Source organism: Colletotrichum godetiae, assembly GCF_030913485.1.
Source record: "Colletotrichum godetiae strain CBS 193.32 chromosome Unknown BDP55scaffold_42, whole genome shotgun sequence".
In the NCBI taxonomy this organism is placed as follows: domain Eukaryota; kingdom Fungi; phylum Ascomycota; class Sordariomycetes; order Glomerellales; family Glomerellaceae; genus Colletotrichum; species Colletotrichum godetiae.
Genome location: NW_026851290.1, coordinates 252,731 through 267,510, shown reverse-complemented (window position 1 = coordinate 267,510; position 14,780 = coordinate 252,731). Strand labels below are relative to the sequence as shown.

Below are 14,780 nucleotides of genomic sequence, written 5' to 3'. Positions count from 1 at the left end.
CCGCCGGCTCAACCCAAGACCAGAGCCGAGCGACGTACTTCATGGGGCATAAGCCTCGGATCGCGTTCGTCGCCTCGTGCCGACAGCTACGGTCATGCCCACTCACGGTCGCATTCGGGATCCGTGTCAGGCCCAACTCCACAGACCATCCCGGAACATCCGGCATCTCCGACTCCACCGCCTCAACTACCCCAGACCTCACGTATATCCCCATTTGATACCTTGACTCAGGGTAGTGATGATCAAGCTTCGGCATGGGCTCCACCGCGGCCCCATACGCCGCCCCAGCAGTCTGCCGGACCTCCAGGAGACAGTGATTCGGAGCCGGTGTCCCCCGTCTCGGACGCGCACTCCATATCGACTACGCCCCGGTTCCAGACCAAGGACACGCCCGGCGACGATTTCTCCGTGGGAGGAGACCTCCAGGTTCCTCGACCCATCAGCAAGACTCAGCCGTCATGGGACCCTTTCACGGGCACGCCCTTGGTGGAGGAGGAAGATTTTGAGATGGGACAGTCCACGGATCCGAGCCCTCCTGCGCCTCATGTAGGTCAAGGCCAAGCTCAAGGTCAAGCTCCTCCTCCTCAAGCCACACAAACCGTCATCGCTGTAAGACCGCGGGCAAATACGGTCGATGACCCGTACGACGACTGGGTCGTTGTGTCGCCGCAGTCGCCTCCCTCTGGTCAGATTCATGTGGTGTCACCTCAGTCACCGCCACAGGCGCCGCGGTCATTCGAGCCTACCGAGTCGAGCAGAGAGGTTGACGAGGACGATCACGATGCGACTCACGGTTCCAGTTCGACTGGTCTCTTTATTGTACAGCCGTCCCAGCATTTGCAGCCGGTTCAGCAGCAGGCTGTCCAGCAGCAGCAACAACAGACCATAAACCATCTTCCATCACAACAGACTTCTCCTCAGCGCCAATCATCCTTTGTTGGCCTCCCGCCCATCAGGCGAAGTTCTACATTCGGTATTAATCTGACCAAGAGGGCGAAGAAACGCTTTCCCTTGGATGAAGACGATGATAACAACTTCGTTTCCTCTCCGGTCGCCACGACAACTGATCAGTATGGCAACGATGGTGGCTCTTCATCCCGCTATCAGCAGGGGGAATCTAGCTGGTCTGCACAGCAGTCTGCGCAACCCATTCGGATCGACACTGGGCCACCGCGCTTCCGCAAAGACAGCAACATGTCACACAACGTTCTCTCAGCAACTTCAACTCAAGCGGCTACGCTGGCGACCGAGAGCAGTGGGATGACTGGGCAGGACCTGAGAATCGACGATGAGAAGAGACCTCTTGGACCGGGGGTGGCAATGAAGGGTGCCGCCCGTGTACCAGGACCCATTGACACAAGAGCAGCGATGCAACAGAATGACGGTCGAACGAGCGGTCCGCCCTATGGTCCAGGTTTGCCTCCTCATCAGGGTATCATGTCTCCAACTTTTGGAGGCAACCCGATCCATCACCTTCCTCCTCAAGGCCCTTGGAAGCTTGAAGAGTCGCATTTGTCTGAGCCGCTGGCAACCAGCAGAAATCGTCAGTCTGGCGGGTCTCTGTCACCTCACCAGCAAACCTCCTTTGGAATCGACAAAGAGACTGGCGTCCCTTCAACGGCAGCGCAACGACCCGAAACGCAGTTGCCGCCCAGGCAGAAGTTTTCTGAAGTGCCTCCGTCATCAGCGCAGCGTTATCCTGGCCTTTTCACTCCTCAAGCAGGATATCAAAACCCTAGCTCTCCCACAGGGCCACGAGGCTCCGAGGATTTAGGCCAGCATTTCTACAGCCGCGATTCCGCGTCGCTGTACAGGACGCAGACGGGTGACTCGGAAGTTAGCGGCGTCGATCCCTCGATAGACGAGGAGCGTGGCCGCAGGCGAAGCTCTGGCTTCTTGAAAGAGATTGGAGGTCGCATCTCGCGTCACACCTCGCGGGAACGGCCAGCGTCCAAGGCTGGAAGCGGAGCGCCGAGCTATATGGCTGGTCCAGACGTGCGAGGGGATGCCGTGTCCGAAGCGAGTGTTGCCATTGGAGAGCTGCAAGACCGCCAGAGACGACGTTCGAGCTTCTTTCTCAACTTGCGAGGATCCAAACCTTCCGATGCGGGCGAAGAGATTACGCCGTCGCCAAAGGCGAGCCCGAACCCCGGCGGCCCGTCTCAGGCCCAGCCACCCTCGGGAGGGCCGACGGAGAGAAAACGTTCCTTCTTCGGTCCGGGTGCCGATCAATCTGCCAATTTCCCCATGCCCAACCTGTCTCGTTCGTCAACATCGACTGCTGGATACGAAGTAGCAGGCGGAGCCATGGGCCCTCCCAAGAAGCGCTTCTCTGGCTTCACGAGCAAGGTGTTCCCTCGTACCTCGAGTCAGCAGGATTTACAGGTACCACAGAAACCTAGCACATCTCATTCTACCGTGACTTCAACCATGTTCGGCCGCCCGCCAAGCACGCAAGGAAGCCAACCTGGCAAGCCTAGCCCCCTAGCCGCTCAGGGGAGAGAAAGGAGCAACACCACTGGCACAAGCCAACTTTTCGCACAGGAGTCGCTGGTGAACAAGCCGTTGGGTAACGTTGAAGATGACGAGCGTGGTAGGAGAAGCTCGGCGGGCGGGTTTCTTTCTGGACTCTTTGGCAAACGCGCTGCCAATAAGACGACCGAGACACAGCATGGGTTCCCTCAAGGACAGGACCAGAATGCAAGTGTTCCGGCTCAGTTCAGAGTGCAGCAACCCGGTCAACAGATGCCGCCGTCAAACCTCGGGCCAAGGCGCGAGGATGAGGGACAGCTACCTATGCAAAGCCCGCCTCAGGGGTTCGGGCAGCAGGAGTCGTCTCGGTTCCAGGACTTTTCTATGCAACAAGGCGCTGGCGCACGTATCCAATCTCAACATCAACCACAGCCCCAGCCCCAACCTCAGCATCAGCCTCAGCATCAGGGGCCGGAACTTCATCAGAGAAAGTCCAACGGTTCTTTCTTGCCCTCTCCTCAGCCGTCACAGCAATTCACCGCGGTGACGGATCAGCAGAGAAGTCCCGTGCTGGAAGAAGCGCGTGCACGACCGGTGTCCGAATTGCAGAGTGAACGCCGTGAAGCTCCCATTGCGCCTAATAACGAATCACACGATGAACACGTCTCACGGAGAAAGTCCAGTCAGATGTTGCATATGGAGCCAAACCCTCCTTCGCAATCCTTTGATGCTCCGGCGCCCCCATCGCAGAGAGAACAACCCTCACCGGGCCGCCGCCGTCTCACTGAGCAGAGGCAGCCTTCTCTATCATTCCTACAGGCAGAGGAGCAACTCTCGCGCCCTGAGCAGTCAGAAGACCAGACCGAAGAGCACTGGGTTCCCCCCGGATTCTCGGCCGAACCAACACCAGAGCCATCAATCAGACATAGCTACGGACGTGAGAACTCGCCGGGCCCGCAGACACCGCCTCTGGGCCAGGGGCAAGGTGGTGCCAACCACCACCAGGCTCTCGGCGTCCAGAAGTCTGGCCATGCTAGACGGATCTCGGAGCAATCTGCGTCGCTGCTGTCCCCTTCCTCCAACTTCAGGGCACACTCTCCTAATGGGGTAGTCGGCCATTCTGATACCTCGCAACGATCGTCCATATCGAATTCTCCCAAGCCGGCGGCTGTTGCTCAGATGCCGGCGACGAGGGCAGCTGTGGCCTCTGACGGTCGAGGGCCTCCGCCGGATGCGCTTCCGGGGCGTCCACAGCTTGGTGGACCTGCCAGTGTGCAGTCCGACGTGCGGCAGCCTGATCGGATGGGTCAGCCCGTGCCTGGTGTCGCTTCTCCGGGACGTCCTGAAGAACGGCAGCATCCTCAGCAGCACCCTCAGCAGCACCCTCAGCAGTATCTTCAACACCAACATCAGCACCAACACCAGAATCAGCACCAGAATCAGGGTTTTGATACTGGAAAGAGATCTCCAGCTCAATTCTCGCAAGCGTTTCCCCCACCAAACCAGCGTTCTTCGCTACCTTTCCCCCAAAGCCAGGACATGCAATTTGGCGGTCAAGACTCCAGTGTCGATGGTCAACAGAACTCAGTATCCAAGTGGTTCAAGAATAGGACCTCTACACAACCACAGCCTCGGCCTAATCAAGGTCCTCCGAAAGAGTCGACGACCAAGTCCATTTTCAGTGCGTTCAAGCGATCATCCAAGCAACCAGAACCCCGACCACAACAACAGATGCCACATCCAAGCCAGGCTCAAAACATGCAGCCGCAGCCGCAGCAACCTTACAAAAACCAAGGCCAGCAAAGGGTGCCACCAGCTGTTCCGTTATCGCAGAGGAGCCATCTGCCGCAACAAGGACCCCATCACATGTACCAAGAACAGCGCCCATCCATGGGTTCCTTTGACCAAGGGCGTCCCTCTCAACACGACGTGGCTGGCAGAAACCCCGAAGTGATGCAGCAAAACAACGGAAGATTCTCAAGTCAACAAGACGTACCATTCGAACCTGTCATGACGCGGGCGATTCCCAACGGTCCTGGGCCAAGTGGAAGCGCCCCCCATAACCAACCCTACGTTGAACCCCAGTACGATCAAGTCCCTATTCCACAAGGATATGCTGCCGTTCACGGTGAAGGAGGCGTAGCGCCATCCCCGTACGCTCTCTCACGTACATCGCCACCGGTTCAGTATCCGGCCTACCATTCACCGCAGGTGCCACATTGGGGCCAGCCTCCCGTTGCTCAGAGACACCCGTCCGAGATATCAATGTACAGCCACCCAAGTCCTCCTGTACCGCCAGGACAGCAACTGCTTCAGGGCCATCCTCAGGGAGCTGCATGGCCCGAGGGTGACCGCCGCGTGAGCATGGCGTCTCACCAGTCCAACATCTCGCATGCCAGCCACAGCACGCAGGCGGTACCCGGTCCGCATAGTGATGTGCCAATCTCCGGTCAGCAACATCAACAACATCAACCACAGCAAGACCAGAGAGGAATCCGGGTAGTGAACCACGACGACGGCCATATTGTGGCTTCAAGCCCGCAGTTTAGTCAGCAAACAATGCCGCCAGCGCAGCAGCCTCAACAGCAACGATACTCTCTTGTCGATGCGGGGGCTCCAGCTGCAGCATCTCCCCAGATACAGCAAAGCCAAAGTAGAGAGGTTCATGAGAAGCAACAGACCAGCTTTCCTGAGACACAACTCTACACCAGTAACGTGCTCCGCAGCGCTCAAGACAAGCCTTCATCTCCCCATCCTCAAGAGCACGCCCAGCAGAGGCAAGGACTTGCGATCGATGCCGGCAGTACGATGGTTAATAATTCACGCAGCGTTTCCGACGAAATGCAAGGGCCAGCAGAGAGAATCGCATCGTCTGAACCGCCAGCACCAGCGTCAGCACCAGCGCCAGCACCCACGGCACCTCGCCTTAGTGTCAACGTGCAGCAAGCAAACCAAGAACCCAAAGACAACGACCTCTACGAATCTACACCGCGTCTGCCCTCCAATCCTTCCCAGCCGCCGGCAGCACAGCCTATAATCGCCGCAAACACGGGCCACAGCATCGTCAGCGACAGCTCTGCCGACGAAGCGCCCCGAAACGCCAGCCACGCCAACGGCAGCGCTGGTACTGCCGCCTCGACTACCCTGGCGAGGGGCAAGAGCACGAGAGCCGAGCTGGAGGATACGGAAGATGAGCGTCAGAGAACCATGCGTCGCGAGGCCCAGGAGGAGAAGATCCTGGTCGACCCTTACGAGGAGCTGTCATCCGGAGGGGTGAAGTATAGGAAGGAAGAGGAGCCGGTGGATGTGCCTCAGATGAGCGCGACGAGTTACCCCGGCCAGGAGTGGAACCCTTACGGAGCTGGGGGCTATGAGGATTGGGACTGAGTTCGAGCTCACAAGCTTGAAAGTATTCCCGGAAACCCGTTCTTGCGTTCTACTGCACATGGAACCTGGTATATCTAACTGTTCAAATTTCGAGCGATGGTGCAGGGCGTTGGATGGACTATTTGATTTTCATTTGGATTCTTGCCCTAAAATACCCGGTGCGAACAACTGTAGGCAAACAACGTGCTGCGTATAATTCTCTGTAATAATGTAAAAAGAAGAACCCTTTCCGACTCTGTATACACTCGCTACCGCTTCACATGTAGCCCAGATCCGCCCCCCAATGCATCAATGTCCCTAGCGGCGTTTCTCCCGTGATTGCCTCAGTTTTTAATCGCCACATCGTAATTCGGCGGCATGGAACCCCTATTTCCGGCCTGCTCACCACTCCAATACGGCGCCTCGGTGACACCAGAGGTATATCTAGGAGGCAACGTCGCATTCGAAGACGACCTCCTCACATCGCCCCCACCGCTCCTAACGGACTCTCTCCACCGTGAAAACGGACCAGACATGAATGACACCCTCTTCGAATCACCCTCCGGAGCTGGAGCCGCAGTTGGGGCCGGAGCCGGGGTCGGTGCAGGTGTGCTCTTCTCTACGTCCCTGAAATTCATCTCGACGGCGCCCTTTTCCGGGTCCCTGGTCGCTGGGTCGTTGCGAGGGGCAGCGGGAGGATCGCGGAAGGGATCTTGAGGGACGCTGTCGCGTGGGATGTCGCGCCAGCGGCCAAAGGGGGGACCACCGCCGCCGCCTCCTGATGCCCAGGGCGGACGGAATGGCGGGCCTCCGGGGCCGGGGCCGAAGTGGCGGGCGCCATGGCAGCCGCGAGGACCGCCGAGGCCACGTTGTTCGAGCCAGGCTTGGCGGGCTGCGCGGCGTCTTCGGCAGCACATTGTCGTTTCTGTGTGAAATTCTGGGGGATTACTTGTAGATGTTGGTGACTTGGCTGTGGTTTGTAGTAGAGTGCGGTGACTGTGTTTCTTAGTGTTGTAGAGGTTTTAGTTTTCGAAGTCTACTACTTTTGAGATGAAGAAGACTGTTGTTTTGGGAGGGGCTATGTGAGAAGGAAGGAAGCTGGGAGTCAAGCTTGATATAGACCTGTCAATGTCACTTGTCTCCCGAAGAGGGGGTTCAATATCGGGGTCGGGGTCTGAGGGGGCGATACAGAATGACATGAGCAATGCCGAAGAGGTGCGAGACATGGGACAGCTGAACATGGCAGCCAGCGAATACGGCCGGCATAGCATGGCATGGTAGCGTAGAATCGGGGGTCCGATAGGAAACAAAACATCAGATGATGGCGTCGAGGCTTGATGCGAGAGTATGTGTGGCTGACGAAAGCTCTATGGGATATTTCTGCGACACGCGTTGTCGGATAGACTTTACACCCCGCGCCCCATTCGTCAAGTACAGCGAGATGACGACGAATCCTCTCAATTCATCAAAGATGTCTTATCTACTATGGAACGTTTCGTCTCTTTGCAGTTGATCTGTCTTGTTTGACTACTTCTGCTTGGTGGATAAGACGTGGTGGACGGTCAGAGTGTAAGTGGCGGGCATCCAGTCGTCCCAGGTACACCCATCCTCGCTCGCACTCGCTTCCGCCTAATTCAGTAGTCGACTATAGGGTCCCGATTGGGCATGGTTGCCCGGCACTTGCTGCCGTTGGGGGCGTAAGAGTCGGGGATGTTCCTCCGCACTTGGTGACGGACGAAAGTGGGGGCGTCGAGGCGACGCCGGAATAGCCTCCCGCTTCGACGGGTCAAGTTGAGTTATGCAAAGATTGAGCTCGCCCACTTGAGATACGATACTCGTTCTGCCTTTTCTCTAATGCTCTATAGATGCGTGTAAAGCTGTACGACTCCAGCCTACACCGGAGCCGTCCCATCTGCATTACACGAACCACCTCCAGGCACCATACCTCGCCCCCCAACGCAAGAGAAAACCGAAGTAATAACTCTTCCTGGCAAACCCAAATAACCCGATTCCCACTTCATCACTCGAAATACCATCCTAGAAACGGAAAGAAGCTACATCCTCCATTGAATACCCATACCTTACCCTCACCAAACCACCAGCCACACCTTGCCATCAGCCCGAAATTCCACTCACCATCATTGCCCCAACTCCGCAACACTCATCCCATCTTCTTGCATGAATCCCGCAGAGCATGAGCCCCAAAAGACCACAGCCCACCGTCACAGCACCCAAACCGCCACTGTATATTTGCCACCTTGGAGCAAACTATCATTCCGGTGGCGGCGTTGAAGCTGGGACGAAGAAAGTGGCGGTGCGACTTACCTCTCCCATAGTGTATGACACTGCGCATATCTCCAGAAAACGTGACGTAGAAATAGGTTAATCTCCTAGCAAGGCCTACAGCGGCAATACCATAATATCAGCCACGCTGAGAAAACATTCTCTCCTCTCCTTTCAGCACCAACTCTCAGACAGTCAACAAGTTGAAATTTAAAGGTTCCAGGCCCTTGAATCCGAGGAGAGAAAGAAAAGGGAAGAAAGATACGGCTTACAAGGATAAACAGTACCAAAACTTGGAGGTTCATAGCAGCCTGTCAGCCACCACTTTCCCCCCGGATCATCAATCTAAAACCACCAAACCAAGGTCGTCAGAAATTACTTGAGATATCTTGAGTTGAATAACGTATTTCGCCTTGTTCCACCAATCCTGAGAGCTTGAATAAAGGCAACTAGCGAAAGGCCGGGTGTTTGTCGTTGTGTACGAAAGGGAACAGCTCACGTCATGTTTAAGACGACTTTACATGAGGGAAGACTGTATACTGTTTTCTAGGTCTACCTTTCAACTCAATCTCTATGCTTGGAGCCAGCCACTTTCTTGCATTTATAAATGTGTATCCATGTACTGCGGCTCTATGTGCACGTTGCAAAATGTAAGTAACAGCCAGCCGGCCTGTCCTCCACATATTAGTGCCATTACAAAGATGGGGGTTTTCTTCTCCTTCAAATGAGCATTCCCGCTAACGCCCAGTAATCGTTTCTCATAAGATTCGTAAAGGTCAAACGTGTTGACCGTCTATGCAGTGTAATTCCGCAGCAAGGAAACCAATATCGACGTGTTATCGAAATGGAGGCGCTTGTCGTGTCAAGTCCTGATGCGGTATGGTTGCGAAACCATTTTGTTTCTCATGTTCCTGATAGCAGCTCAAGACTTCTGAATCTTTTCCTCAACAGGAGAGACACTCTCCTTCCTGGTCTCAAGCTCGTCTTTTTCGTGGATGGGGGAAATGGCGGTATCATTAGGTTTGGTGCTGATCTCAGGCTCGGCCATGCTTCCGGGCGTCATTACACTCTCCTCTGGAAGTTCTTCGGTGGGAGTCATGAGACGGCGTAACTCGTTGTTCGTCATCGATACGGATCTTGCAGGCGCCGGTGAGTTGTTGACGGAGCGTCCGAGGTCGGGTTGCGATCCAGAGTATGACACCTGTCTCAATGAGCCATTGCGCTGATGACCGAAACTGCTACGGTGTGCAAGCGATGATGCGGGACGGTCCACATTATTGTTAGAATCCCATTCAGCAAAATCAGCCGAACTCCATGAGGTTCGATGTGCTCTGGCGCGGCGCGGCAAGCTACCAACAGAGTAGCGCGAGCTGACACTATCTGTCCGGGTTCGTCCGGTGGTAGTAGTACCCGGGGCAAACTGTACCACCGAAGCGTTGGCAGGCCGAATGATGTCTCCAACCTTGTCTTCCTCGTCATCGTCCTCAATCTTGCTAGTCCGGCGAACGCTGTTGACTGAAAAGTAAGGCTGAGGTGGCTCTTGAGGTTCTTCGACCTTCGGCTCTGGTTTCGCTGGCGGCGGTAGGTCAGTGGCTCTAGCCTGGATGTGTTCGTAGTATCTGATGCGGATTCCATCCAGCGCTTCGGGGAACTGTTCGCGATTTCGGTGGAGCGACATCCACGATGATATGACGCCCAGTACAACGAGAATCAGGACCGCAACAATAAGGAAACCTTGGACGACAATGATGATAATGCCGAAAACAGTTGAGAGGATACGACCAATGGCAAATGCGGGCAAGAAGGCAATAGAGAAACCTGAAGTGACAATCTTTGTAATGCCCAGCATCCAGATTGCCACGGAGGTGTTTCTCTGGCCCTCGAAGGGGCTAAGTTTGACAAAGACAATGAAAGCGATGATCTCGAAAATGAATAATCCGTAAACTTGTGCCAGGGGGCTTCGCGCTCCGCCGCCAATAAAGCAAGCCCGGATGAACTGGTAGCTGAGCCAGCAGGCAAAGAACCACCATCTGGTCCTGCGGTAACGAGCCGACAGCCAACCAAAACGCTTGATGTAAACCTCGTCTTGGTGGACCGTTGTCCGGTTGGGGTCGTCGTCAATGAATCGAATCTTGAAGAACGGCATCGACCCATAGCGTTTGGCGGTAGTTTCCTTTTCTCCAATATCGCTGGCACGCGTTGTTGCAACCGCTGGTATAGAGCCAAAGAGCTTTCCCTGTTCAAACATGATCGTATCGGGGCCCATTTCATACTTGCCGAGTCGGAGACGGAAGAAACAAGCGTAGGCAACAAGCCCGCCAACGCCAATGAGCAAAATGATGAAGATCATCGCCGCGATAGCTGTTGGGCCGGCTGGCGCGCGAATGTTGAACTGGAATAGCGCCAGGGTCATCAGGGAGGAGAACGAAACCAGTAGCGTGCGCAGAACTCCGACAGCCAGGTATCCGCCCAAGTGGTTGCGGAAATGTAAGAAGCGATCCTGCTTGATCAGCTTTACCCGAACGAGCAAGTCGAGTATGAACTTGAACGCAATGATGGAGACGGCAACTAGTCCAATGGCCACTAACCACCAGATGAGACCAAGGGTGAAAGCATCGGCGGCCGGTATGCCGAGAGCAGAAAGGTCTCCGGCGAATCCAATCCACTTGCCTGGCGTAGGCATGCCAGGAGCGACGGGGTTACCCGCCCAATAGTATTCGTATGGATTGCTTGTGTTGTAGGCCCTGGTCGCTCGCTGCACGAGATTCGGAACGGACACTCCATCGCTAGACGTCGAGAAAGTGTCGAGCGAGCGGCCATAAATTTGCTGAACGAGACCACCCCCAGTGTTAATCACGGTCGATCCTGCACCGCCTACCTGGCTGGCATTACCAGTCACGCCGGCGAAACCATCAATCGAATTGATTACTTTCTCGCTGTATATCATGCCGGCGGCCCATCCGAAGTTGCTCCACCAGGCGGGCAGGACGCTAGGCCAGTCGACGGATAAGGCACCCGAGAAAAAGACGGTCTGGTAGGCCTCGAAGATGACCAGGACTGACAGAGAATGGGCGTAGTGTGTCCGGATATGAGGTACGCTAACACCATACATGGCGGTTGCCGCAGAAGCCAGTATAGCGGCGAGTGTAAACACACCCAGTATCGACGAAATCGCGGCTGGATGGGAAAAGCTATTGCCGTTCCGCATGACGGCTTGGAAACATCCTATCTGCGTCTGACTCGAGTTTGCAAAGATCTGAATGCGCGCAGAACCTTCAAAATCGGGGATATCGAGGGCGATTGATGGAATGCCGTCGATCTGAGCAGGCGTGAGTCTGAACTCTGCAAATGCAGTGATGGGATTGCTGGCGTTCAGAGGGCACAGACTGCGGGAAGTTAGCAAACCGCCTTGAGAGGCGTCAAGACTAGGACGCACCTAGCGATGTTGGTCATGCAGGGGTTAAAGTTCATCTCGAATCTTGTCTCGCCATCTGCCACAAGTCAGCATACCCCATCTCTGCATACAGGTTCGTCCCAAGTTGTGATTGCAGCTTACAAGCTTCGACGTTGATGTGCACTGCAGTATGATCAGTACATAGGTAGAAGTTCAGATTCGGTTGAACTTACTCATCAATGATTCGTTTCTAATATTGGTGGTACCGTCCAGGTGGAACTGTACGGTCATGTTGTCGGCGTAGTAGGCAGCATCGAATTTGGTGATGTTGAATAAACTTTGTCCTCCCAAACAGTCGCCAAAATCGCCAGTAAACAGGCCGGGATTGCGATTGACCGCAAGCTGCTTGCTGTTGCCATCTTTGTCTGAGCCGGTGATGTAGACAGTCTCCGTGGCTGCTGAAGCCGTAGCAATGAACATGAACAGGACGATCAGGGTCGCGGCGAGCGAGGTCGAGCCTCCGAATCGGGCCATCGTGGGTGGTGGGCGCGCGAATGAGCGACCGGAGGATTCGGGAACTCCTGGGCTTGGATGCCCGAAGGATGCTAATGGGTGTGCAGACAGAGACGGCAAAGGCTAGTTATGTCGTAGCTGGAGCGGTGATATCTGGAGTAAGTCGAACCAAGTGCTGAGGAGCAATGGCAAAAGACATGTAGGTATTCAGTGGTGTCGCATGCCTTGGCTAGGTCGAAGTTTGGAGGTGGCTCGGAGGACACGGAAGATCGTAGGTGGGCTTCCCGAAGCAGCGGAAAGTGCCTTGATGAATGGTGGAGAGCTCAGGGTCCTGTTCGAGACGAGATGGAGCTGTTTGGGATGGTTCGGCTAGGATGTTGAGCGACTAGTACGTTTCTGCGTGAGGTCGAAGCAATATCCTGCTGGGGCAACGGCACAAAGGGTACGGAGTAATGGGGCCAAGTCGTCGTGAAGATTGCTGGAGAAATTGTTGTTGTTGGATTAATCGAAGGTATTTCGACGGCGCGCGTAGAAAAGCCTCAGGAGAAGAGCGAGAAGGGTCCGTATGTAGTGGCGGGAGGCAAGTACAAGATAATAGTCGACTTGCAGGGGGTTTGTCTTTGATATTCAAGATTGTCCCCAAATCGGCGCAGAACCGACGGCAAGGATGAGCGGACCGACAGGGCGGCTGGTGTGATTTTGGATTTTGGGTGTGATTCAGCCAAACAGGGAAGTCAAACTCCAGTAAGCTGCAGACTGCAGTTGTATCCGCCGTGGTGAATCGGGCGCGACAGCGGACACTTGCAGACGGCGGTTGCTCGAACCGGGTTGGTTAGGACAAGGCGAAGGCGGGATCAGGAGGATCAGGCCAGGGTCCAGAATGGGAAACGAATAATAGTCTGGGGAAGAAGCTGACGGGAATGGAAGAGGCAGGAGTAGGTATCCGTAGCCGTAGGAGCAGAGGAGAGGAGAGGAGAGCCTGGAGAAGAGAGGCACAGGCAGGCCGCAGACATGGGTGAATGAATGGACGAGAGTGGATGGTGAGGAAGGATGAGGAAGGGACATCTCGTATTCATATGATGATTCTACAGCGGTACCTGCCTGCCTGGGCTGGCGGTAACAGAGGTACCTTACCTTCTTACCTTGGGTTACCTTATCCACCTCACCACACACACCTAAGTTACTTAGCATTTAGTGTACTCCGAACGGATACCTAGTAGTGTAGGAATACCTGAACGAGATGTCTGGTTTGGAATGCCATGTCATGGGCCCTGGCCTGGAACCGGCAAACCGTCGACGGACAAGGGCAAATGGAGTGCGAGTGGGTGGTGCAGACTGGTGCTTTTTTGGCCGTTTTCCTTTGCAGCTCGACCTGCCCGAAACTGGTCGAAACCGGGATACGGGGGCAGGGGTAATGGCGCCGGGATCATGGATGGCATCAGCACACACGGTGCTCACTGTTTTAAGCGGTACGAATGCCAACCTGCTCTGGTAGCTCTGGCCACTAGCATTGGGCGTTGCGAACGATTGGAACCTGTGAGGCATTCCAAGCCATTCAGTTCGAGCTAAGGTATCATGAGTATTGGTCGGGCACGCAAAGAAAACGTGTGCGAGTAAAATGAACCTGAGAAGACGATGGCGGCAGCATCCGTACCTAGTTGCTGCAGCACTCGGGCAGGAAAACAAGGTTGAAAGCACAATTCCCAATGACACATGTCACTCTCCGCACAAACAGCGACAACATAGACATGTACCGATTCCTACCAGGCGGTACCATGTTCCCGACCTGCTTCACTGCACTACTTCGTACGGATACACGTACTCTGGAGATAACACTGACGTCAAATCCAGTGGGCTAGGTCACTCAGTGCTAAGAAACCTACAATTCCCATGCACCAGCTCAGCTTCGTCGGAAATCAGGCATACACAGCGGGTGCATTAGGTACCTGGGCGCGATAATCAGGCGATGATACCTGGTGCAACCCTCACATTCAGGCACATTGAGATCAATTCTTGGAAAGTTGGTAAGGTATGTATGTTCCCTGTGGAAAAGCCTCTTCGGATCGGTCGGACCGCTAAGATAATCGACCTCGTAGAATCTCTGTCAGTTTCTACTGTACTCTAGCCGTCTTTGTCCTAGCGAAGTCTACCTATCTTAACCTTAGCTAAGGTAAGGTAGGGTAAAGCAGCTTGCTGTTCTGGGCAGAGCGGTACGTACTAGACTACTGCAAAGGGAAGAGCTCAACCTGGCCGTTGGCCCATGCTTCGGCGGCACCGCGATCTTGTCTCGCTTCCATCCTCCAGCCACCGATCATTGAAAGACCGAATTTGCATCGGACTCTTGTTTTGCTCCGTATCCCTCCTCCAGCTTGTTTAAGGGAGTTCTCTTCAGATTACCCCCATGCCCTGGTCCATACTTACCTTCTCTCTTTATGTTGCGAATGTACCGATCCTTCATCCATACTTAGAATCTCTGCTTGACCCCAAGCCAACTTTGACAAACTGCATCCATCATCGACTTGAACATGTTGGGTAGAATCATTCCGTCACCCACATATTTGTGTTCTTACATAAATAGGTGGTTCAACTTGGTCTCAAGCCTCTTGACTGGTCTGAAACCAGCCACCCGAATCTTCAATGGCGAGCTATTCATTGCCGCTGAGCCGGAACACTACCGATTTAAACACAGCTTGCGGCGTCCCAAAGTCTCGGCGTCCAAGACGATCCGTACCCGTCGTTGCCGCCTTGTTCC

General features: G+C 54.8%; 4 protein-coding genes across 4 annotated transcripts; 2 read left to right on the top strand and 2 right to left on the bottom strand.

The window, feature by feature from the left end:
* Positions 1-94: 94 nt before the first annotated feature.
* On the top strand, positions 95-5,859 carry BDP55DRAFT_696487 (uncharacterized protein; the record flags this gene model as incomplete). Its single annotated transcript, XM_060577580.1, has 7 exons — positions 95-202; positions 292-2,453; positions 3,147-3,730; positions 4,155-4,401; positions 4,518-5,020; positions 5,042-5,363; positions 5,403-5,859. 7 exons carry the CDS (start codon positions 95-97, stop codon positions 5,857-5,859), a joined length of 4,383 nt encoding a protein of 1,460 aa, XP_060425970.1.
* Positions 5,860-6,020: 161 nt separating this feature from the next.
* Positions 6,021-6,849, bottom strand: BDP55DRAFT_282237 (uncharacterized protein). Its single transcript, XM_060566481.1, has one exon. The coding sequence runs from the start codon at positions 6,753-6,755 to the stop codon at positions 6,183-6,185; it is 573 nt and encodes a 190-aa protein (XP_060425969.1). The 5' UTR covers positions 6,756-6,849; the 3' UTR covers positions 6,021-6,182.
* Positions 6,850-7,543: 694 nt separating this feature from the next.
* On the top strand, positions 7,544-8,204 carry BDP55DRAFT_674717 (uncharacterized protein). The gene has a single exon (XM_060575676.1). The coding sequence runs from the start codon at positions 7,704-7,706 to the stop codon at positions 8,034-8,036; it is 333 nt and encodes a 110-aa protein (XP_060425968.1). The 5' UTR covers positions 7,544-7,703; the 3' UTR covers positions 8,037-8,204.
* An 839-nt stretch (positions 8,205-9,043) lies between these two features.
* On the bottom strand, positions 9,044-12,049 carry BDP55DRAFT_559483 (uncharacterized protein; the record flags this gene model as incomplete). The annotated part of the gene is made up of 4 exons (XM_060569903.1): positions 9,044-11,507; positions 11,558-11,612; positions 11,678-11,698; positions 11,749-12,049. 4 exons carry the CDS (start codon positions 12,047-12,049, stop codon positions 9,044-9,046), a joined length of 2,841 nt encoding a protein of 946 aa, XP_060425967.1.
* Positions 12,050-14,780: the final 2,731 nt, after the last annotated feature.

Excerpts from the sequence above, each read along its gene's own strand:
- BDP55DRAFT_282237 (XM_060566481.1), bottom strand. The coding sequence starts at position 6,755 with ATGTGCTGCCGAAGACGCCGCGCAGCCCGCCAAGCCTGGCTCGAACAA.
- BDP55DRAFT_674717 (XM_060575676.1), top strand. The coding sequence starts at position 7,704 with ATGCGTGTAAAGCTGTACGACTCCAGCCTACACCGGAGCCGTCCCATC.